At 33.6% G+C, this 26,264-nt stretch overlaps 1 protein-coding gene across 1 annotated transcript in view; it reads left to right on the top strand.

The window, feature by feature from the left end:
* LOC124358259 overlaps positions 1 to 26,264 on the top strand; it is a 145,896-nt gene that overhangs the window by 11,580 nt on the left and 108,052 nt on the right. Inside the window, exons 3-5 of the mRNA XM_046810552.1 lie at positions 432 to 617; positions 4,744 to 4,997; positions 9,874 to 10,062. Of these exons, the coding sequence (XP_046666508.1) occupies positions 432 to 617; positions 4,744 to 4,997; positions 9,874 to 10,062 (629 nt within the window). The remainder of the gene's footprint in view (positions 1 to 431; positions 618 to 4,743; positions 4,998 to 9,873; positions 10,063 to 26,264) is intronic.

A 26,264-nucleotide genomic window follows, 5' to 3' on the forward strand; every position in this document is an offset into this window, starting at 1 on the left:
GAGCGTGCTGAAATCAAATCTTGTCGCCAACTTTTAACATTGACATTCCACTCTTATAAATTTTTGTATGAAATTGGCACCCCTTAAAATCTCACATGATTGTAGTCGGTTTCCTTACAAATTCGCTTACTCTACTAATTTCACGTTAACATTATGGTTACCCGTGAAGGGTTTTTTATTTAAAAATATTTGCTAACGCTCCACTAGATACCATAGGCTGACATGAACCATGATCGAAATCAGTCTTACGTATGTGTGTAAGGTCTATAGGTTTGTTCGTTTTCTAGATAGCGTATGTATAGGCATAAAGACAGAAAGAAGAGAAATTTTTCCACTCCCTCGACCGATAGCCTTTATCAACGCTTAGCCAATACATAAATCTTCTCTGGGGAATCCACTAATAACTGTGTTCATAATGGATTTTGTTGCAGATTCATATATGTAGATCTATGTACGTATTAACTGTTACAATGCGCGATCCTCCTCGACAGATACGCATTTGTAACAGTCCATATAACGGTGCAGCCCCACGTGAACAAGCCTCGTGTCCTCAATTCTCCGATACAGCAGGACACGAGTACAGTAGTAACATCACTACACTGGCTCGCGAGTGGCGAGTAAACAATGAAACGTAATATTTCCAGTCAGTACTTTCATTTCGTGAAACTGGAACGTGGCGAAGCCGCGTAATGAAATTAAATCCTACCAGTAGGAAATATTTCATATTGTGGTCAGGTAAAGCATTTAATTAAACTGTTCTGTTGATTGAAATTAAAGAATGCAGCCACACAAAAAAAACACTTACCGTTTTTACTAACAGCAATGTATGTAATTATCACGCTTATTAGCTACGTGTACATGTTCATTTTTTAGTTTCAGAGTAATAAATTTGGACAGCTCTTTAAAAAGAGTTAGCATCCATCCTTAGTTTAAATAGTAATATGTAAACGCAAAACAAGTTGTATTTTAGTATACGCCTCCAGTTGTTTATTCAATTAACAGGTTAAAATAAACAGAGGATCAGTTTATTAAAGATCTGTATTTTCGTATGGACAATGTATTGGCCTTTGCAGTGCCTTACGTTTAGTCAAATCCATTGCGTGAAACGAAGAATATTTGTTGAAATATTTCTCGTTATAAATTATATTTTAATTTATAATTGTCAGTATTTTGAACCATCGCAGGTATGTCATTTAGTTAGGAACTGGTTTTTATTAAATATTAACTATGACATGGTATTATCCGTTTAGTGATTGAATGTTCAGAATCACTAGGCTGTTAAGTATTAGATTCAAGTTTCCTGTGTCAATTGTCATTCGGATAACTCCTTAGAAGCACTGGTAAGATAATCTAGTTAAACTTGGTTCGAACGGAAGAACATTAATCTATATTTCAGAAACCTAGCAATATAATAAATAAAGAACTTAAAGAATGAAGATTAGATTGTATTTTATGGTTTTCTAGACTGCCATTCTCAAAGAATTCGAGGTTTCCATTACATTTTCCATTTTATAAATAAATAACTGCGTATAATCTTTAATGTTTTCGTGGTTCTTGGTATGTGCGCCAAACAACCATGATTAATTTCATATCGATCGCTTCATAACTGTTTGGATTAAAGACCCTTTAAAATCGCATGGCAATTACAAAAATCAAGCGCATGAAGTGTGTGAATCGATCCCTAGCTGCCGCACGAGGCCTCCCGCTCTAAATTAAAGCCTTAGACCGCCCGGCTATTCTGCAATGGATGGATATATGAGCAGTTAAAACTTCATATGAGCGATTGATCGCTGTTTTGTGTATAAATAATACATTGTTTTCTGAGATTCAATTACCTTATAAATAACAATGCTGTGTATGCCTCATATATTTATTTTTATTAGTCGAAATATCATGCCTCATGATCTCGGAAAAATTTCCAAGTTTATTATGTATCGAAAAAGTTCATTTTTACAGATTATCATTACTTTCTCGGAGGGAACTTTCTGTTGCATCTCACGCATGAGTAACTCAATGTGGTAAACTTTGTAATATGATGTGTATTAAATGACTACAGACAATTTCCTCATAATTTTACTACTACGTAAATTACATACTATAAGTACATCTAAGTGTTATTGAGCTTCATATCTGAAAAACAGTGAAACGCGTTAAGAAACTATATTATTCATATCTAACTTCTATCGTTGAATTAGTCAATATCTCCCATACAAAACAATTTCGCTATCTAGTGATGTGATTGTTTAAGTACTGGCCCCTCAGTGAAATAGTTTTATAATTTTATATGCTCAAATACACTACAGGTAAAAAATGGCGAAACTCAGTAAAAGTAACAAAAATAAAACAAATATATTCAATACAGCATATTAGTAATATGAGTATTTGTATGTGATTATCCCTAATTGCTTCTTATTACAAAAATTTTAACGACAAAATACTAATATTTCCCACGGTTTTATATTAATAACTGCGACATGCTCTATTTTAGTATTTTTCCGAATTTAATATGCAAACAATGTAACAAAATAAAACAAAACAGTAGTACAGTATGAAGAACAGGTACAGAGAGAACGTAATAATTTGACGTCACGGTGTATACGAGTATGCATATTGATATGTTTAGTTTCCAATCACGATGTTAAAATATCACATATTGTAATGTAGATTACCTTTCAAACTCTAACTTTCAAATTTCACTATAATGGAAAAATACAATTCATTATTTACAATTCACGTGGTACAGCTTGAATATGTTCGTAGTTAACAAAAGTACTCAACTACAATGAATATCACGCCAATATACATGATTCATATACATACAAATATGTATTCAGTATAAAAGACTATGTGTGTGTGTGTGTGTGTGTGTGTGTGTGTGTGTGTGTGTGTGTGTGTGTGTGTGTGTGTGTGTGTGTGTGTGTGTGTGTGTGTGTGTGTGTGTGTGTGTGTGTGTGTGTGTGTGTGTGTGTGTGTGTGTGTGTGTGTGTGTGTGTGTGTGTGTGTGTGTGTGTGTGTGTGTGTGTGTGTGTGTGGGCGCAAAGTAGTTATGTGTATTGTCTGCATAACTTTGCTTCTAGGTATTCGCTTTGTGACTCACGTAATATATTAAACTATTTTTTCTTTGAATTCGACCCGTAAGATGGTTTGACTTGTAAAGAGTTCTTTCTAAGAAAACATCCACATCAGTGTTAAGAAATATTTTACCCCCAAGGCTCTACCTCATTGGCTGCAAACGTACTTACACCAACACCGAGGTTAAAATTTAATTAATAAAATATAAATTCAAAATATAATACGATCCATTAAATAAAAAGTGGCCTGACGAGTCGCTTACGCCTGGCCATACTTGATTAGAATTTGACATTTACCTTATGATGAATTCTTAGAATAACTAGCTCAAGTTACGTTAAGTTCCCTTCAAAACAAGGCTTCAAGCATAATATTAGCAGACATTCATCTTTACCCTGAAGATTTTCCATCTTATTTCCAATTGTGAAAAATAACAAACTCAATATTTCTATTTACGAAATGAAAGTGTATAGCGAATAAAGAAATATCGGTGAGAAAACATGGTGTCAATAGTATGTAAAAACTGACATTGAGGCAAAGAAGTCGTTAAAAATATTCGCTGCATGTCAAATGTTAGGCTCACTTTGTTCAGCTATGTATTATTCTTACTGAACATTCAAAGAAATTGAGGGAAACAATTCAGCAATTATATGCTGAGCGATAATGAAGCCTGTCAATCGAAAGCTTAAAGATTGTATTTCTGTCTGTCTGTACATGACTGTCTATACACACAATATTTTTAAAACGAACTGACCTACAGACTGATCTATAGAATTTTGCATGAAAACTTCTAAGTACACAGCACAGAATTCAATTATGTACACGTCACTCCATGGGATTTGGCTAAGCGTTAATGAACAATCATACGTTGGCCTTATGTGTAACCATTATGGAAACGAGAAAAACCACAGAATAAATCATTTGTAAATAAGTTGTCTTTTAGTTATATGACATTTGAACATGTGATATGCAGCAGCAATACATGTAGCCTAACTATCGCAATGAAATTAACTATGCACTCAATGAAGTATATTTCCGCGATACGTGGTAAGGCGTAATCCAACCTTGTATATTTAACTCATATTTTGTAAGACCCTGTGCTTATTCACTTTTGCTGTACTGCACCCTTAGTTTCAGCCGTCACTGTAGGGTTATAATTTATGATTTCGAATAGTTCCCTATTCAAAAGATAGTAAAATCAAATTTGTAAATCAACTGCATCTATAAAAATACTAATAAAATTGACGTATATAAGTTTTAATTTAAAACGACTTTCTTAATTAACATTAAATCGACGAAATATTTTTTCTACTTTTAAGAAATTTTGTTTATTAGATTAAAAGTTTGTAAAACGTCAGCTTGTATGCGGTTTGACATTCATATTAAAAACTATATATTTCGTTCAATATGCTTGTTACAACTTTGTGGTCCCAAATATTTTTTTCATTCATTAACTGAAAATTGCTGTGACTTCTGCATTTATATTAAATTTAAACAATAATTTGAGTCAAATAGTTGGCATTTACTTATGTTTCAAAACTGATAGACTTAATATTATCCTTGACGGAAAAGCATCACGTTAAATTGTAATAATAGGTTGTAGATATCCTGTCTAAACGAAATTTAGACTAGTTAGCTGTAAAAATTACAATAACTGGTTTCCATGTTATAAAGATGCCTAACCTACAACAATTTCTTATGACTTCAACAGATGAATTCTGTGAAGAGTTCCCACACAACCTGATCCCAACACCGGGGTACTGGATCGAGTGTTCGCGGCAGAAGATCGCATCGGACACCATCTGGGACGAGTCAGAGAGTGAGAGAGAGGAAGAGAGACTTGACGATGAGGATGGAGAAGACCCGAGGCCACACAGGGATCTTCTGCTGGAGGATGACGAGGACGAAGACGACGAGGAAATGCCGAGGTACGTGTGGAATGACTCACTAAAAGTTACTCATTTGCAAACCCGCATTTCAGTAAAGGTTTTATTACGAATAGGATTACTATTTACGTACTTTCAAGTTTTAATTACGTCCGGATATCTCCATGGTTGAATCTAATTGATAAACCCCTAACATCACTGAGGTCAAATTCTATATGTGCCCGCAACTCTCAAGTCGATAAAACAATTTCATACATTACTCTACACGAATAATGAATCCTGAGAATCAGTTTTAAGGCGTTACTAATGAAAGAACCAAGTGTCTTATCATTATAATGATAACGAATTTGCAACTGGTCAGCCAGGCTCCGATCTTCAGCTTTTGTTCTACAGAATACATCTTTCAAATTATTTCGTCATATTTGATAGACTCAGATATTTCTCATGAGACATAATCGTGTTTATTCTGTTATGGGGTAGGCACTATCTTGAGAAATAATTTTCATTCGTCGTTAACGTAGCAAGCACCGATATCCGGAGGCATTGTAGAGGTGTGAATTTAGCATAACTGAATATTCTCCAAACCCACAATTGATTGCACCACATTTTAGGAGCACTATGACTTATTTTATGACCGTTTTCAAAACATTTTTCGTAATTAATTGCAACCATTTTTGATCTGGCACTCTAAAAATGCGCTTCAAAGTCAATACTTGTGGCACGTCATTGAACTTCAATGGTTCATATTTTTTAGTGATTTAAAAATATTAGATGTCCAGCAAACAAATTTTAAAATATAATTTCCAAATAATATTAGATTTAATTGGACTCTTCCACGACTGGAGAAGTTGTTTTGCTGGAACGTGATCAGATGGCCAGATTAAATGAAAACAACTTGCCAGAACAAACTCTTATAGTAGGTTTATATGGAAGACGCCACTTGTTGTCCAGATAACATCAAGTATATGTTTTTGGTGGAAATTCAATATTATTTCTTCATATAACAGTTATGTTAAATTTTAGACACCAATATTTTATTGAGTTATAATAATTGTGATATTTGTTTTTCCAATTTTTATAATAATAAAGACGTTTCAGAAACTAATTTAGTTTATGACTTATAATAGTTTTGAATGTCATCACTGCCATTTGTAAAACCCTGTATATGTGATGTATAGAGTGTAAATGTATTCACCAGGCATGTAGAAACATTCAGCCGGCTCGCGGTACGGTGTCAGTGCGAATGACACCTTAGTTATTACGTTACATGCAACATTGCATAGCGTTTTATTGACTACGTTCAGCTCTATCTCTGTGTGGAATTTTTAACCGAATTTCTAGGCGTATTTGATGCTTTTCCTAGTATTCCTCGTGGACTATTTTTTAAACAAACTTCTTTGGAATATTGTTTTCCCAATTTAGCTTTTGTTATATTGAAAATTTACCATGAAAGAGTTTTTGAATACTATACACAAAGTGCAATTACTATCAATATGAGCAAATTGATCTCCTTTTTCTAATAGTCATGTGCAGAGTCAATTCGAGTAACATTTAATTTTTATTGTATTATTATTTATATTCTTAGTGTGTTATTTACAAAACAAGCTATGATTACGACAGACCACATGTCACGTAACATGCTTCGCTGAATTTGTATGACAGGTGGCAGAGAACTTTTGCCAGCCACTGACTGATAGGCTTCAATGATACTCAGCCTCATCTATGAGGGACACGAACCACACATGTAGAATTGGAGATTTAAGCAAATAAAATATTATGTGGACTATTATGCTACGATAACGCTCAAAGTATATAAATAAATTCATTCTTGAGGTATTGTGCGGATATACAGACTCGTTAATGCTTAGACGTTAAAACAAAAGTAAATATTAACTTCAGTTACAATATTAAGTATCTGTAAATATTAAGGAAGGTATAAATATTGCTAAATACACTGATGTTTATGCAAAGAGCTAAACAATTTCATTGTAATCCCTATTAATACATTTGTAGAAATATAATACATTTGCCCACACATACCCTGCAGCGGGCACTTTCACTTGTTTTCTTTAATTAATATTTAATCACAACCATTCTACTGTTTTCCGCGCAGTACAAAAGGATGCCGTAATTTAATTTAATTACGGTATTCTTGTGTTTTAACTGCTAGGGAATTGTACTCACAACAATACAATAATACATCGTATAGGAAACAGCAACTTTTATTTAGAAAACAAAATATTTTAAATGTCTAGTTAAAGTTCATTTACAATTTAATAAATAAAACATGTAATTGAGTTTCAAACCAAAAGGTTTATAATAGCTTTGTGTTTTACTATCACAGTTCTATTTTATTACATTCTACGTCACTTAAAATACACAACAGTACGCAAGTTTCCTCATCATAAACTCTTGGACACCACAAATCCGCTTAGAACCTTCTTACATGGTATAAACCAAGTTTTCCGTCTACATTTGGTCCAATTCCTTTTCTTCCACTTCATCTCTTGATCCGAATTGGCCCTGAACACATTTTTACCCCTATATTTTTCGTCTTACGGTTCTATAATATTTTGACTCTTTCAATCCTCCTAATAGATAGGAAACCACGCCTAAAAATCTTTAACCTTTAAGTTAACTCAACATTATGTTTCTTATTGGTCTCGGCACACAGTCTTCATCATATGTTAGGGTATTTTTCCTTACTCTTCAAATACCTATAAATATGAGACCATTCTGTTTTTGTCACTTTTTCCTTGAACATGTCAAATCTCACAGCTTATAATCCTGAAATATGCCTTCACCTTGTAAATTCGCTTCCTTAGCTCACTTCACCCTGTTATTCACCTAATCCCTACAGTTACCTGAACATTTCCGGCACTCTTACCTTTATGCCCTTTAGTGCCCCATTGAATGAAGACATTCCTTTCTAATTTACAGGATGAACTTCCCTTTAATAGAAACATGCGTCAAAAAAAGTGTTTCTGGATACCAAGAGTAGGTTGTTATGATTGAAAATTATCAAAAATTTTGTATAGCGCAATGAACTGTACACACCTGGTAGCCTTATCCTTTCCTTGTGGAACTTATAAATCTTGTGATACTCTCATAGCTTACGCACCAACTGATCTTTGACAAAAACTTGATTTGTAGGACCACGTAACCATTTCGGTTATTATATTACATGTATAAAAAGTTTACCTGAAGGCTAATAGATCTGGCCTGGTTCGATCTCTATATAAACTAAAAACCTCCAGAATTATATTTATTGTATATTTTTATTAGTTACATAGGCTTTCAATTCCTTTCTCTCCTGAACCAGTGTTTTGTACCAACTAGCGCTTATTAAAATACAAAGTTCATAATATTGAGATCCAAGGACAGAACTATTAAATAATGTTTTTACTCATATTAATTTAGTAAGTTTCTCAGTAACTTAGGTTCAAAACTACATTATTTATTAATACTTATTCCGCCACGATCCCTTGTGAAGATACTGATTCACTATTTAGGATTAACACATTGTATGTGCCATGCTACGACTATGGCCACTAATTAGGTTAAACCTAATGCTCGTTAATATAGATTACATTAACTGAAGTTGGTACTTTTAATTTTCCATTTATACTTACGACACATTTGTCAGAATATTAGTCCGTCATTGATAACTAACTCTAATCTGACAGTTTGCAGAACATTAATACTTTTTTCCCATACACAATAATTTCTTTCAATCCATAAATATGGGTTTTTAAACAAACACAGTTATGAAATCCTCTCTTTATATTTAGTTCTTAAAGAATCTGTGCGCTTGTACTCTCCCATGTTTAGGCTAGCAACAGTCGTCCTCCACACCATACTAAAACTGTCGACCCATTCTTCTACAGTGAGAACTGTTTCAGCATTTGCGATTAGTGACGACCCACTCCTTAAACAGAGTGGGATTGCCCAGATGAAACTGACACATCGGTTTTAGTTGTATCCAGTGAATGTTTAATTGAAAGGTAAAAATGTGAAGGTTGACATTAGCTCCAGTTCACCTTTCTCGTCTATAATCTGACGTTGACGCATACTTGACTCCTGTAACCTGCAGCTATGTTCGTATAAAAAATTTAAAATGAAGTAGTCGACAAAAATACTTAAAATGAACCTTTTACATTTGTTCACTTTGCAAACAGCTAGATTACAAAATATAGTACGATATAGGTGAAGAGGTAATCTCATTGTCTCATCATGTGCACAATTGAGTGCTCTACAATGTTTTATACATGATCTCTAAGCATTGTGATAATGAGACTATGGGAATGCCTCTTCACCTAGATTACACTATATTTTGTAGTCTAGGTGTCTCTAATGTCAACATTATGTAAAGAATTTGGTGAGGAAGGTGAGCTGGAACTAAACTCAACATTCACATTGAATCAACCCTTTCCACCATAACTGCGTTATGTATGGCAGTGATATACCAGCTAGTATTGATCCCTACTGAATTGAATCGATATTTAATAATAATTCTAATATACAGTAAATCTTTAACCTCATTATTTCGATTCTCCCTTTTAGTAACACAAAAAATTTTAAATCTGTAAATATAAGTGACATAATAGTTTCATAATAGTATTGTACGTGTGTAATAATTTTATGAATCTTATCACCTATATAGTTAATGCAATGATGTCATAAGAGTAAAACACAGTTTTAATTTTCAATTTTATTTATAAGTCTATACATATAAAGTTTATGCTCAATATTATAATATATTTCATAACTGAAAATTCTATCTAAATTTCATAATGAATTTTTATCCTCTCAGCAGGAATCATTCTCACTGACAGTTTTTTGTGACGCAATAAATTTTCAATTCGGCAAATACCCTAAGTGTCTGAGTACCAATATTCATTTAAGTGAATTTGTACAGGAAGAAGACTGCGATAGAAGAACAATGGGAGAAGAACCAAGGATTCGAGCTGACATCAGTGGAGCAGGAAACCTACGAGAAGTATTTCTACGGCACGGAACACTGGAACTACTTCACCAACGATGAGGACCTGGGGCCAGTCATCCTCAGCATCAAGCAAGAGATCCTCAACGGCCGGGACCAGTTCAGGTGACCTTAACTTTACGTTATTATATCTAGCATTATCTATGGATATTTCTGCTGTGCTCCTCTTATACTCCTCAGCATCAAGCAAGAGATCCTCAACGGCCGGGACCAGTTCAGGTGACCTTAACTTTACGTTATTATATCTAGCATTATCTATGGATATTTCTGCTGTGCTCCTCTTATACTCCTCAGCATCAAGCAAGAGATCCTCAACGGCCGGGACCAGTTCAGGTGACCTTAACTTTACGTTATTATATCTAGCACTATCTATGGATATTTCTGCTGTGCTCCTCTTATACTCCTCAGCATCAAGCAAGAGATCCTCAATGGCCGGGACCAGTTCAGGTGACCTTAACTTTACGTTATTATATCTAGCACTATCTATGGATATTTCTGCTGTGCTCCTCTTATACTCCTCAGCATCAAGCAAGAGATCCTCAACGGCCGGGACCAGTTCAGGTGACCTTAACTTTACGTTATTATATCTAACATTATCTATGGATATTTCTGCTGTGCTCCTCTTATACTCCTCAGCATCAAGCAAGAGATCCTCAACGGCCGGGACCAGTTCAGGTGACCTTAACTTTACGTTATTATATCTAGCATTATCTATGGATATTTCTGCTGTGCTCCTCTTATACTCCTCAGCATCAAGCAAGAGATCCTCAACGGCCGGGACCAGTTCAGGTGACCTTAACTTTACGTTATTATATCTAGCATTATCTATGGATATTTATGCTGTGCTCCTCTTATACTCCTCAGCATCAAGCAAGAGATCCTCAACGGCCGGGACCAGTTCAGGTAACCTTAACTTTACGTTATTATATATAGAATTATCTATGGATATTTTCACTTGTTCCTCTTTATGAGGCTAATAACTAACATCGTGGGCAGACATCTTTAAAAATAGGCCTAGGGAAAAGATGATATCATTTGAAATGACACAATACAACAATGACTAATTTTATAATGGCTAAATAATGGAAAATCAGGTATATGAGCTTATAATTCAAAATATAATGGGAACAAAGCCATCAAGTTGACATGCTATGATATGTTGTTAAATAACTAAATATACTCAAATATTAGTATAGTAGTTGAAAAATTGTATACAATTCATCAATAAAAATCTTATTATAAAACCATACCCAAATTGCAGAGGGCAGATAGGTTATAATTCTAATCATCTTTTCTTCTTTCTTTGTTTATTTCATAATAAAATTTCATATTTTTTTATATATCGAATGTTACTCATACGTTTTAAGTTTATACACATAAAAACTTAATCATTATACAAATAAATTTACTATTACTAAATCAATTAAATTAGCAGTTTTACTTATCATTCATTTATACCCAAGTTTAAGGAAAGCCATCTCGGAGAGCAAATGTTGGATAAAGCATAAAAACGAATTTCCGTCGTGCATGAATAATGATATCGGATTTAGTTTACGAAAACACATCAGCAACCAACTGTTGTTTCATTTTCTTGTTACCTTTTCGCTGCCGACAATCTCATTATAAACTTTATTCCACTGTTTGGTTACTAACACAAACAATGATGATGATTACTCATTTTACAAGAAAGCCAACTATGTAGTCTAATTTTCGTGGGAAGACAGCATTTTGTTAGTGAAGCTGTAACTTCTAGTTCCGGTTTGTTGTGAATAAACATACTATGGACTATTGTGCTTGATAATAAATATCTATAACAAATACATGGAAATGTTTATTCATACATATCTCATATACAACTTTCATATTCAGTAAAATTATACACTTTTTAAAGAAAAATCAATCAAGCTATTGTCATACAATGTATATATATTCTGGATGACACGGGGTTTAGAGGTAAATAAATGAGTCTCTCGTGTAAAAAGTTATTCGTACTCCTAAAAGAAAAGGAAGGCGGATCTAATTTCCTTGGTTACCAACGAACTCTAAAAACGTACAATATTGTACAAAAAACAACATTTTATACGTAACCTCGATATTTTTGTCATTGTAATCTCAAGGAAGTTCCGTAACAATTATCTGTAAATCGTTAGACAAGATTCATTGTCACTAAAACTTTTTAAAATCCGTAATAAATTTATCCTAGCTCCTTCTAGCTTTTTAAACATGAATACTGCTTACGTGTTCCAAGTCACCTTGGAATCTGAGAAAACAACAAGGTCAAGCAAGACATAGTCCCTTATGATCCAGCTGAACTCAATCCTATATAAAATAAAGAAAATTTACTTTTACGACATAAATAACAACTTCACTGTGATTACATTGAAATTCAGAGGTAAGCGGTTGATTTACACTACCTTATAGTACAGTCAATGGGTGATTACTAAGCTAAATGGCCCTTAACTCCGGATATCGATAGATGGATAATAATATCTACACACCATAAATCAACAACATAACGCTGAACGTTGCAGTTCAGGTTATTGCTGTTGTTAAACTTCAAGAAAAACATACTTTTATTATTTAATTTGGAGCCTCGAGACTAACTAATATTTTACAACAATAATTATAACGAAAATGTTTTACAGGCTCGGTAACGTATGTTCCTAATATTTCATTTTTATTTTATAAAACTAAGTAAAGAAAAGCACTAAAGATCGATATGAACTTGATAAGTACATGTTTTATGATTCTGTTATTACGTAAAGGCTTTATGGCTCTGAGTATCGGATACAGTTTAACTTGTATAGAAAAACACATCAAGAGGCAGCTGCCGTACCTCGTCTACGTCTCTTGTCAGTTTATTACTTCCTTATTGTTTTATATTTAGGTTATTTTATTAAAGGCTATTTAGTACAACAGAGTATATCAATATCAGATTTAATTATATCCTAAGAATTAACACTACTACACAGGTCTTAACAAAATTAAATGGCAACTTAAATGTACGTAGGCTACTTTTATTTTAGTTACAAATTAGTATTCGAATTCTCTGCTACATACAGAGGGTGTATGTCTGTATTTATTATTCTCTAGGTTTTGGTTCGTTATTATAAAATGAAATCATTGTTTTATATCTTTCGTATCATTAAAAATACATATAATATATACGTATATATATAGTCTCTTAAAGCAGTTCAAAAGAAAACTTACAATTATTTTGTACAATATTTCGTTGTAATTAACAACTTTTTCAAGTACACTTAATAGACACAGAATAAAATAAACAAACAAAAGAAGAAACACCTGATAATAAACATTCTAAATGTAAATACAATTTTGACATGTAAACAAGTTTTGATTAGTTGTTAATTTAACAATAATAACATAATATAATATAAAATAATATATAATATAATTTGAATTTAGGTAAATTTGTATCACAATCTAATTATTCAAGTGGAAAACAATAATTTAGCGAAGGTTTAGTCCATATGGTTGTTTTGATTTTAATATAAGTTGGTGTGCCAATTCATTATTCCTTAAATTTAAATCATTTCTAGAGCTGTTTTCACAAGGAGTAATTTTGCTTACAGCTTTGAGTTTGTAACAATCCTCAAAGCTTTTGTTATGGTGAATAGCGTGTAAGGCTACTGGTTTTTTGTCGTCTTTGTGATTGATAGAAAAACGGTGACCGGTCATTCTTACCCGCAAAGAATTTGAGGTTTGCCCAATGTAGTCCTTGGGACAAAACCTACAGGTTAGCTGGTAAATTGAATTGTTGGAGGTACAGTCCAATTTACCAGCTATGGGATAAGTTTTTTTAGTGACACTACTTTGGAATTGATCGGTCTTATCCATAATTTTGCAAATACCACAACGTGGTTTATTACAAGGTTCACAGCCAAAAGATAAATTTTCATTATTTTTTTCCAACATGAATTTTGGGCCTTACAAGCTATTCTTCAAATTTTTAGGTCTCTTAAATACTATTCTAGGTGGCCTGGACAATAATTTCTCAGTTACGGGCGAGTTTTTTAAAAATTTCATAGCCAATTTTCATAACTCTATTGAATTTGTGCAAACCAGGATAAAATTTTGTGATAAATTTAGGGATCATTTTGGAAATGATTTGGAATATTTGTAGCCTTTTTCGGTTGTCTGAGCTGCCGGTTCAAAAGTTTTTTAGGGTTATACCCTGTTAGAAAGAGCTTTAGTAAGTTTTCTTTTGTAAATTTTGAAATCTGAAGCGTTTGTACATAAGGATTTGGCTCTAAGGGAAAGACTTTTTTGGAATGGACTTTTTTACGTGATTTGGATGGCAGCTACTGTAATGTAAGTAATTCATTTTATTAGTACCCTTAACATGTATTTTGGTTTTTAAAATATGATTTTCTAGAAAAACTTCAACATCCAAAAAGTGACAATTTTGTGATTAATGTTCCAATTAAAGTTAAGACATGAAAATTTATTTAAACTATCAAGGAAATGATGAAGTTGCTCTAACCATGATTCCAGACTACAAAAATGTCATCTATAAAATCTTAGCCACAATAAAGGAAGGAAATTTTGAGTTTTAAGAAAATTTTGTTCTACAAATCCCATAAAAAGGTTGGCGTATGATGGGGCCATTCGAGTACCCATCGCCGTTCCTTTAATTTGGAGATAGTTCTGATCCATAAATTTGAAATTATTCATTGTTAAAATTAAATGAATGAGTGAGGTTAGAAAGTTTGTTGAAGGTTTAGTATTATTTGGCCTTCTTTCAAGAAAATGTGTGGCGGCTTCCAGACCACCTTGATGTGGAATGTTAGTGTAAAGCGATTCTACATCTATCGTTACAAGAATCGTGTCTCATCAGGAAGTGGCTGGTGAACATCCTTGAGTCTTGATAAAAAGTGTCCGGTGTCTTTGATGTAGAATGGAAGATTTCTCACCAGGGGTTGCAGGTTGTCATCTACGAATGCTGAGATTCGCTCTGTAGGAGAACCGATGCTTGCCACGATAGGTCTGCCAGGAGGTGGTCTCGATGGTTTATGTATTTTTGGTAAATGGTAGAAAATTGGTGTTTTCGGTGCTTTTGGGACAAGAAGATTTAGCATATCATCTGAAAGATCCTCATTAGCAGCCTCTTGAGTAAGGTATTCACGGATTTCTTGGTTAAATGATGATGTGTTCTTCATCAATTTGTTTTGTACGTAGAACTATTACTTAGCTGTCTTATTCTGCCTTTTTTATATAATCAACCTTGTTTAAAAATTACAATAGAATTGCCTTTGTCCGAAGGCAAAATCATAATTTGATCATTATTTTGAAGTGACCTAATTGCTTTTCGTTCAGCATGAGATATGTTTTTGGAATTAGGAAAAACTGTCTGGCAGGATCAGGATTTGAAATATTTGCCAAAATTAAACTTATGAATTGCTCAACAGGATTGCTCAACGATATATATATATATATATATATATATATATATATATATATATATATATCGTCGTCAATAAATCTCCAATCCTTTTTAACTCATGTTATAATACACTTACGATATATATTCTCTGGTGTTCCTAAGATTAAAATATTCACGTTTTGTAAACGAAGAGGCAAAAGATGGACAATGACCTACATATTACCTTACACCAGTGTGATGAAGACAACGAGGTGGGGTGGTCGGGTGGCTGGAGCTTGGTTACGTTGCTAAGCAACCACTACTCGTGCGTACAATGTTGTGTCCAAACAACCAACACACAGCCCGTTACGCTCGATTACAGAGATCATGCATAGTGAGACATAATTAACTCATCATTTCACTCTGCAAGCGCTATTTGTCATTTAGCACTGGGTAAATTAACTGTCAAAGGTCGATGCGTTGATGAAGGCATTACAACCACGTCAGATATTTTCAGATACAGCAACAAATTTACCTTAGTAATGTATTTAAATTCCGATTCTCCAATCAATAAACGGTGAGGAGAATACCATGAATTTAAAATCTCAATATGGCTCTTTTTTTATTGATTTGAATAATGAGATCCAAGACCCAGATTATCCTTAAAAGGGATTTAGTACTTACTAACTTAAGGACAGGAGCATTTAAGTTGGTAAAAATTTAGAGAACAGGAGGAGGCAAAAAAGTCTCAAAAACAATAACTTTATGCACAGATCCAGGTTCAGTTCTCTATGGAATTTGATACTGAATTAGTAACTGAATTCAAAGTGTTTTACACTTTACGGAGTCTTATACTAAATTTGAAGTCTATCAGAGATGTATCAAAAGAAAGTTAGTAAGTAATCCTATGGAAATAGAAAATGATGAACCACAACAGTTTGACATGCATGAGAAAGGACACGTAGAAAAAAAGAGGCTTCGGAAATAGGATTCAAGGATTCTATAGAATCATGTGATATGGCAATAAAGAGAACCTGTCACGACTACTAAGGTAAAGGACATATCCAAAGCCAATATCTAAGAGATCAGCAAAATATAATTCATAAATTTGGAAGCTGAGGCTTATAGGAAACAAAGTATTCCTGTGCGGTGGAATACAACATAAGGCTGATAACCCTAGTATAACACATATTCAATGGTGACGAGTAACACAGATACATCAGATTCAGGTACCTGGAAGATTAAATGTTAAGTAAGAATAAGAAATGTAATTCATTTTGATCAGAAGTGCTCATACACGTGCAAATTCTACTAAGTTGTGTACGAAACTGTGTGTAACGGCTAGTTTACTGTAATTCATTTGTATCAGAAGTGCTCATACACGTGCAAATTCTACTAAGTTGTGTACGAAACTGTGTGTAACGGCTAGTTTACTGTAATTCATTTTGGACAGCCCAAAAACGATTCTAATGACTAAAGTAAGCATTAGCAACTGGTCATTTCTTCTTAAAATCAACGACGCTTCTATATAAAGGATGGAAGAGACACAAAGGACGATTTACCTGTTTCTGCATGGTCTTCGCAGCTATTGATAATTATTTTATTCTCTATACTTACAGTATTTAGGAAGTGTGACTTCCACGAGGTCCTGAATCGTGATTTCTCTAATCAATCTAGAGGATATGCTCGTCAAGAACACCTAACTCTGAAAAGACTAAATATCACACAAAGCTTTAACTATTGTAAATTGTTCTGTCGTGTAGAGGAAGTCTGGTGCTTGCTATTATGTAAATTTTTGTTTGGTGCTATGATGAAAGTATTGTTCTTTATTATCCCGGTTTTCCAGCTGCTCCTTACAAGAAATAACAAGATCATTAATGGTCATAAACTTGATGACAGAGACCTCCGCTAAGTCATATAGAGCCATCGAAGACATTAGCGGTAATGTTCTATTGTTTAGTGGCTTTTGCTTTATCTGCTGTTGATCTTGTAATTTGGAAGAAGCCTTTCTCAAATTGATAGCGTAAGCATAATTTCTGTAATAGTAAGCGACAACTGGTGTGTTATTATGAGATAAGTTCTTGCGATAAATATTTGCATCACACTTAGTCTTAGAAGTACAATTTCAAGCCCAACATCATCTTCTCGTAGTACGCGATAATGTGACACGAGATTTGCTCGAATCAGAGCGTAGAGTTCTTGTTGCGTTAATTCATAAAAAATTCGGCTGCTTGCGTACATTACAGCTCAGATAAATCTCTGCCAGCCAAATGGACTCTTGTAGGTGGAATAAAATTACATTCCGGAAGTCAAGTTACCTGCCCACCTCTCCCAGATGTGGGGTAGGATGAATTAAACATAGGTCACAACGCTGTAGGTGTTAGTGGATTCTATCATCCCTTTCCTATTTATATCATTATTCCTCTGAATTTCTCTTGTGCTGCGATATTCGTAAAGAATTTTTCCTTTTATTTTTGCACAAATTTTAGTTTTAAATGTTATTCTGTGTTTTATATACTGCAGTACAGCCTATTTATAAAACCTTTTTAATAGACCATATCATGTCATCATACAAATACGTACTAGGATAACATTCTCTGATAAGTAAAATCAAATTGTACGCCAAATTTAAGAGAAACATTTACTGCCTAAGACTCGGATTTAGTGAACTGCAAACCACAAATAAATAAATTACACATGTATACGTTCGTTCGTCGTTGAATATGTGTGATTTTATAAAAGAATCTACATATGGCGATGAACACGCCGAAAACTATGTTACCTACGAGAAACACTTTTTCCACAGCTAAAGTTATGTTTCAGAATTTGACTACTGCAGAAGAGGACATATATCAGTCTCAGAAACGTTAGTCTTCTTTTATTGTAATACTGAACAATGTTAAACAGCCGTAAGTCTTGTTATTCCCTCAAGTATTTGTATATAGTCATCATGGAAGGGGTCGTTCAGTATGTCCGGTTTCTGAAATCTGGATAACGTTTTATTAAAATATGAGAATTTTCGTAGACATACATACTACCTTATATTATCTACTCTTTATGAAACTGCTACGTTTATCACTTATATTCGAAATTCATGGGATGTCACTTAAAAGATGTTTATTCCGCAAGGATAACAAGCGAAGCGGCGGGTAACAACTACAAAATTACATGTTTAATATGTTCATATCAAGATAGTGCTCCTGAGTGGAGTGACAAATTGTTTATCTCTAGGATCTCCAGTATACATACTTGCCGAGGAGACATGACCGTAGCAAACACTCTCAGCTACATGCAGTGTAATGGGAGGAAGGGGATGTGGTAACCTAGCAACAGCTCTTCCTTTTACGACTACCATTATGACTTATATCGTTGTTTTCGTCACTATATAATGTGTATATGTAGGTCAAGTAATTGTTAAACTCCATTGAACTCTTGAAGTGGAAGATAAAGTTAGAAGTACGTAATGGATTACGCCAATTTCATCTCCCAGTTTTAGTGCCTTTAACAGTGGAAATCGTTTCGTTCATTAATACTCGTGTTAATTACACGAATATCTTATAAAAATTAAATATTGTTCAACAATTTTATAAATACAGCAAATTATTTTTTCGTGGATTAAAAGTGTGTTACGTATAATAATAATTCAAAATTCAGCACATACCTATTTGGCAATAGCACTATAGTATAAGAACAGTTGTTTCATTTATTTAATAACACTCTCCAATGTTAAGTCTTAAGTCCACAAAATTTTTCGGTGGTACCCATTAAGTAAAATTACATGTAAACATTATGTAGATTTGATTCATTTAATATTTTTGCGGTCTAGAGGCAAGCACTTATTTTCTGTTCTATCCAAGGCATTTAAAATAATGTTAAAATTAACAAAAATATTTAAAAAAAACATACTTTCTAACGATATTCAACAAAATTAAAAACCTATATTCTAAAAATAATTAAAAATGACAAATATTCAGTAAAAATACAAAGGGAATCACAATATGGAAAAATGCATGGCATCGTCAGATAGTGCGTAGTTGGCAGCCATGCTGATTTGCTTTCTTCCCCGCACTGTCCACATCTGCACCGACACCATCCTGCGCTAATCCCGAGCTGTTTGGTTAGTGTTTGTTTTCTTCAGAGGTTATGTTTTTGTGTTTGGCTATATTTATGTAGTGTTATCATAATATATGAAATTGCGTCCCTATCATCCAGTTTACTTAGTGTGTCGTTTTAAAAATATAATAGTAGTTATAATTTTATATACTCTATATAAACAGTATTTCTGTTTTAACTCGTTAAAAGTTATAATATTGTTACTTTCTGATTAAAAGAAGGCCACCAATTTAGATCACACCCAGCTATTATAAGTTTCGGACAGCCAAACAGTTTTAAAAACCATGTTTGAACTAGCCTGTGAAAATGTTGACATAAATGCCTCATTCTAAGATAGTACCGATCATTAAGTACAAAGTTTCCTTATGGGTCTGAACAGAAATGCTTGAGAGAGCTATAAATATCGAAAGAGATCAATCAGGCTGCGTATGCGTGCTATAAATAACTTGGTAACCATCCTAAGTGAAGAAAAAACATATTCTACAATATTTATAGAAAATAAAGCTCTACTTAGGCAGTAAATGTTCATCTTAATAGGTGGACTCGATTTTATCAGAAGGTACCGAAATATATAGTCTGAGGTTTGGAACAATTTTGATCATTCTATAAACCTGTTTACACTCATTTTGGCTTTAGATGTATTTTTAGACGGTGCTGTTTAAGAACCATTATTTTGTAACAGCGGCGTGGTTTTTTATAACTTTATGTCTAGTCATATATTTGTAGTTTTATTCGAAACAGGTCGAACAGTATAACGCCCTCTTTTTAAAAGTCGGTTAAAAATTAGTTTTCATAATTGTTTCTACTTTAAACATTGTTATGTATATTTTTGGTTACGTTACTCTCTAATCAATATTATTTGTATGATGGCTTGATGAAATACAGTATACACATTTAAAAGCGGGTGCGATTTTAACTAACAAACATTTTGTGCCCAAAACGTAGCTTTGTAAAAACAACCATTTAATTTACATCGATCTGAATTACACTTTAAAATGTATTCTCAAACTATCAGGTAAGCTGTCAGGTTGCATAAAGTGGGTTTTCTTTTTTATTGCTGAAGGATGAAAAAATAAACTTTGGGCCTGGTTTACTTATTTATGATTCTCAGCACTATCGGATGCATCTGGTATCATCTAAGGCCATTAGAAGTAAACGTTCGAAACAATTCCATTCAAGAAAGAAACAAAATAATTTGTTATTTTTTTAGTTGCATTTCCTTTATTCTTGATATAATTAAATGTTACTACTTATGCTAATGATGTAATAATTATGTCAATAAACTTCGGCTGGAGCACTCCAAATTACGAGTAGTTTTTTTTTAGATTATGAATCAATTATTGAAGTTTTTATTTAGACTGTACCAAATGTTTTACATTGGACAGCTGTAGTATTGACATTTTAAAACATTATGCAAATAGTCACAAGATATATTTTATTTTCAGAACATAATCCATAAATTGAGTACAACATTTGCCACGCACTGAATAAATACAATCAAGAGAAATAAACCACAACTGTATTTAAAAAAACAAATGTTTGCAGTAAATTAAAACAAAACAGGTTGTACCAAAAACCCGATCCGGAAGTCCAATAAATCCAAGCTAATAGAGGGTGTTAAAAATCCATTACAGACCACACGCGCTGATCCTACAGCATCGTTCTGCTCGTGTATGTCGGCTAATTTCGGTTACTAGATATGCAAATCAAAACACGATACTTCAATCCCGTATTGTGCGGAACTGATCATAACATCACAGTACATGAGATTCTATAATTATAGTATCCAAAATTTACTACGAACACTAATTAAATATTTAAGTAATGTCTATTATTCCGAGCATCACTAAACACAAAGATTTCCTATAGCCGTTGGGTGTAATAACTTGCAAAATACAATAGTATATTCAACAGTGTAAAACATATAATATATAAAATAAGACGCGTGTCATTTAATTCATAGAAACATGATATGATACTATCTCTAATGGGTTTGATTAAATAAAAACACTATTGATTCAGTCAAAAATGCCATAACGAAATGTATTTATCCGTTCGTTACAATATGGTACGTTTTATTGCTTATAAAAATAACAAAGATATTTCATTCTAAAACTATAACTAATAGTAATACAGTTTGGAACACTAATCCCACTTACAAAATTTCAGAGGTTTAAAGCGATTTTCTGTGAGTGGTCTCCACGCTCAGTGTTTTTGAACGTTTGCCAAGGGCATGTTTAGTTCAATCCACACCCACATACGATGTTTCAGTTCATCTGAAATCCGCCCAAGTCACTTTACTTTTCACAATCACTATTTATTATCAGTTTTTTAGTATTATTTCTCTGAAAAATGGTCAGTATCTTGCAAATGTAAGGCCCAAACAGAACTGTGAAACAAAGACTGTAAATTAAATTCAGTTAAATATTTAGAGATAGCCTATCAATTTATTTGTAATACACTTAAAACAGGGAGGTTATGGATCAACCAATTTCTATGTGTATTTTTTATATTTTTCCAGCATTTTTTTAGAATTTCAAGAAGGATTTTAATGTATTTTTTTTAATGGCAGTAGGTGTTGTCCTCAGTGTTGTCTTTCGAGTTTCCTAAGAGTTTCTTTAAATGATCTGATATTTATCACATGGTAGAAAAGCCAGCAAAAATAAATTACAGAGATTTAATTTTCTTTAATTCTTCCACAACTTACCCCATTCATTGGCTGAGCGTTAGCGAAGCCTATTACTAGGGGCTAATACCCGAAGAGAAATTAATTTCTGTCTGAGCACGAAACTCGAAAACAAACTGTCTTTTAAACTTAAAATTGTTCATAAAGCTTCATTTCTAGATGAGCAATACTGAGCTCGAAGATGGTGCTGTCACTCCATGGGATTTGGCTGAGCGTTAGCGAATATCTTTACGGTGGTATTATGAGTAACCACGGTGGTAACTAGAAAACAACACAAGGAATTATAAACAAACTGAGTACAATCAAATGAAATTTTAACCTGTAACAATTTTATTCATGGAGTAAAAAGATAAAATAATAGAGTGGCAGGTGCTAAAAGTCAAACATAAAATTGTATTGCAGCGCACTCTTACGTTGTAGTACCCTCCCCTAGCTCACCGAAACTTTTATTATTTGTACACCGCAATGATACCTAATTTAATAAACAAAACTGCGAATGTATCATGTGACAAGAAATCTCAAGAATCTGGAAAAGTCTTTTTCAGCACATGAAATGTTGCATGAAACTTCACTTGCTTTTCCAAACAAGAAATTGGCTGAGCATCATTCCAGCTTATCTATCACTCAGTAATTTGGCACTAAGTCGACAATAAGAATTAAAATTTCTACAGGAACAGAGGAGATTTGAATCTTTCTCATCTTTAACTTACATTTAAAGTCCGCCGCCTTAGATCAAGTGAGTTTAAGTAGGCCACTTGGAGTCACGGTGCAATTATCCAATACAATAAGTATCGAATTTTATCATTTGGCTGTCTGTAAGATATCACGAAAATGAACTGTCTTATATACTTGAAATTTTGTATGAAGCTTCATTTTTATATAAGCAACATTTATTTTGGTGTATTTGACTGAGTTGTTGAATGATTTTTAACACAAATTGTGTTTACATTGGTCGTATGGGTAATCTTGATTAAACTAAAAATAGAGAAAATAGCAAATAAATTGAGATATATATATATATATATATATATATATATATATATATATATACCTACATTCAAGAGACAATGTTGTTTGTTATCCAATTCAATTAAGATTCGAAAACACTATTAGAAGTAATATAGATTTCCATGGCAGATATCCTTTTCAATAATAAATATTACTAGGAATAAGTTAATTTTAGTGGTGTTTTAAAGTGACAATTAGTCAGTAATGAATTTGCTCGTCACTTATAAGATGATATTATCAACTAGCGCTGGTAACAGAGCGCTGGTTCATTAGGAGACGCCTCTGCGCGCACGTAAACCTTATCCTAGACAACCGCTGAGGGCAGGAGTATATGGCACCACACTAAAACTTTATTACTTCCCACCCGGCTGAACTGTCTAATTTATCAAGAACACCGAATTAACAACTCGCCTGGGGAGTAGATTAACTCTTTGAGTGTTTTACTGGTTCATTAATTGATTACAGAGTACTCCGCGACATAATCTCCGAGTAAAATAACAACTTTACAATACAAATTAACCAAAGTAGTTTACATGGATAATCTACTGTTCTGACCTCATTATAATTAACACTGGAAACTGTTGTAATAGACGAACCAATGTCTACGTACACAGTATGGGGTATGTTTTTCCTATTTGTATAAAGGAACTATAGATATGGGGGAATATGAATGTTCACGACTGTGGCTAAATCAACCAGTTACCTTGTACTTTCGTGTAAATCACTGTGGAATCATAATACGCTTAATAAACTAATCCAATCCAAAAAACAAACTATCATATTTACACAAATATAATGTGATTTTTTACATTTTAGGTTAAAATATACAAGGAAAAGTCTCTCAAATTCCAGATTCACTTTTGCAGTAGTCGTTATCTTGTAACTCTACTGCGAACACTTTTTTCCTACAGAGAAACAAACTCTAAAAAAATTGTACGAATGTAAAAGCCGAACAGGATTATATCATTTTATTGAACAAAATGTATTATGAAATTACTAAGAAAAAAACGTCACTCAAATTAAATTATGTTGTAAGACAACTTATGAATCAGTGGATGCGACTTGTTTTCAGAGCATATAAAATGCAATTTATCTAGGCTTTCTTAAACATTATTGTAGTAATGTTGTCATGTCCACTCGTATTGAGTTTGATACAAGGTAGAAAACCGCCAAACCATGTGTCGTAATAGTTTTCGCTAAGGTTTTACAGAATTTCAAATCGATAGCTCATTTCATTCTATAGATGGCTTGCAGAGATTTGATAGACGTACAGACAACCATTCAAAAACATTTTACACGAAATGACATATCACGGAATTCATTCTTGTAGAAATGAAGTTACATTCAATATTCAAAGTCTACATATAAATTCTTGCCATATGATACATTCAGATGTTTGTTAATTAAATTGTGTTTCATATCAGTGTTTAAATAATAAAATTCAACGCGCCAAGTTACTATAAAATGATATATGTGTTGCAATATTAGGCTACAGGTGTTAATATTATTAACATGTGATAATATCTTATGGCTGAATTAAGTTTGTTTAGAAATTTATTTATATTGCTAGTTGCCGTTATGGTTACTCATAAGAGCAATCTAAAAATATTTGTCAGTGCTCAGCCAAACTACATAGAAAGAAATGTACAATCATTAAACTCAGTATTCCTCATATAGAAATGAAGCTTCGTGCACAATTTCAAGTCTATAGGTCAGTTCATTTTCGATATATTGTGCGGACAGAAAAACAGATAAACAGACTCACATACAGAAATTAGCTTCGTTAAAGCTCACCCAATTATTGCATGCGTTGGGCGATAGGTGGCGCCACTGGAAATAATTCTGTGCCAAATCGGCTAGTGATTTTATACAAAATTTTGTAGTTAAATTTAAAATAAAACTTTAAGTAACAAGTGAACTTGCAGACTCGTCAGGCGCTGAGACAGTGGACATTGAGTGACAGTTTTGGAACATTTGAGTGAGTAAAAGCGATAGTCGTAGATACGACATAACCTCAATACAAGCTAACCAAGACAAGCACATAACAATAAGCATGTCCCATCGCTCGCTGTTCGAACTTCTGCGCGGCTCAAGTACCAGTGCCTTCAGAACTACCTGCAAGTACTGATATCTCAGTGACACCGCTTCAGACTGTGACATCTCAGTAACAACGGACCTTGGATCGGATCCACTGCAAGGCAAATACTTTTTGCTTCCGCAAATAATAAATAAATTGATTGTTTTAAAAAGAACAATCAAAGGAACGTTTATTTAAACAGATTTTAACCCGAATTTAAACCTTGTTATATTTATTATTTTTAATAGTTGTTGACCTTTAACTTTGTTATATTTATAGTTGTTTATAGTCTTTAACCTGAATTTTAACTTTGTTATATTTATTATTCTTTATAGTTTTTAACCCGAATTTTAACTCTGCAATATTTATTGTTATAAACATTTTTTATCTATATTTATTAAAATTATTTATTTATTTATTCAAAATGTTTGAAATTGAAATAACTCACAACGGAAAACCTAATTTAGTATTTAAAAACCATAAGTATAGAGAGAGTTACACACTGAAGACTGGCGATATCATCTGGCGCTGCCTGGGTCGGACTTGCAAAGCTACAGTAAAAACGGACGTAGATAAAACATCAATTAGAGTGACTCATAGCAAGCACACTGGTCCGCACCCGGTTACCATGAGGACGCTGTTATCTCCTTCCTCGGCTCCTCGTCCTGACGGCGAGCCGAACGTATCTTCCCCCTTATCAGCCGTTTCACCTGCAGCTTTATCATGTGGCTCTCACACGCCGCCCGTCACTTCCGCCAACTCACCTGTTCCGGACCTTCCACCATCGGAACCAGAGGTGACAGACCTGACCACTGAGAATGCCGAGCTCAGAGAAGAAGTACAGCGGCTTAAAGATCAACTGATGTGCGTCCTGGACCACACAATCGAGTCAGACACGCGGCTGCTCCAATACACAGACCAGGTGTTCGTGGCTAACACCTCACGACACGATTCATCGATGCGCGCTTCCACGACAGACTGCGGTGTCCAGTGTGATCTTCCGTCCGAATGCAGAGACCAGCGATGTGCTGAATCCAGAG

Source organism: Homalodisca vitripennis, chromosome 3 (genome assembly GCF_021130785.1).
Source record: "Homalodisca vitripennis isolate AUS2020 chromosome 3, UT_GWSS_2.1, whole genome shotgun sequence".
Classification (NCBI taxonomy): domain Eukaryota; kingdom Metazoa; phylum Arthropoda; class Insecta; order Hemiptera; family Cicadellidae; genus Homalodisca; species Homalodisca vitripennis.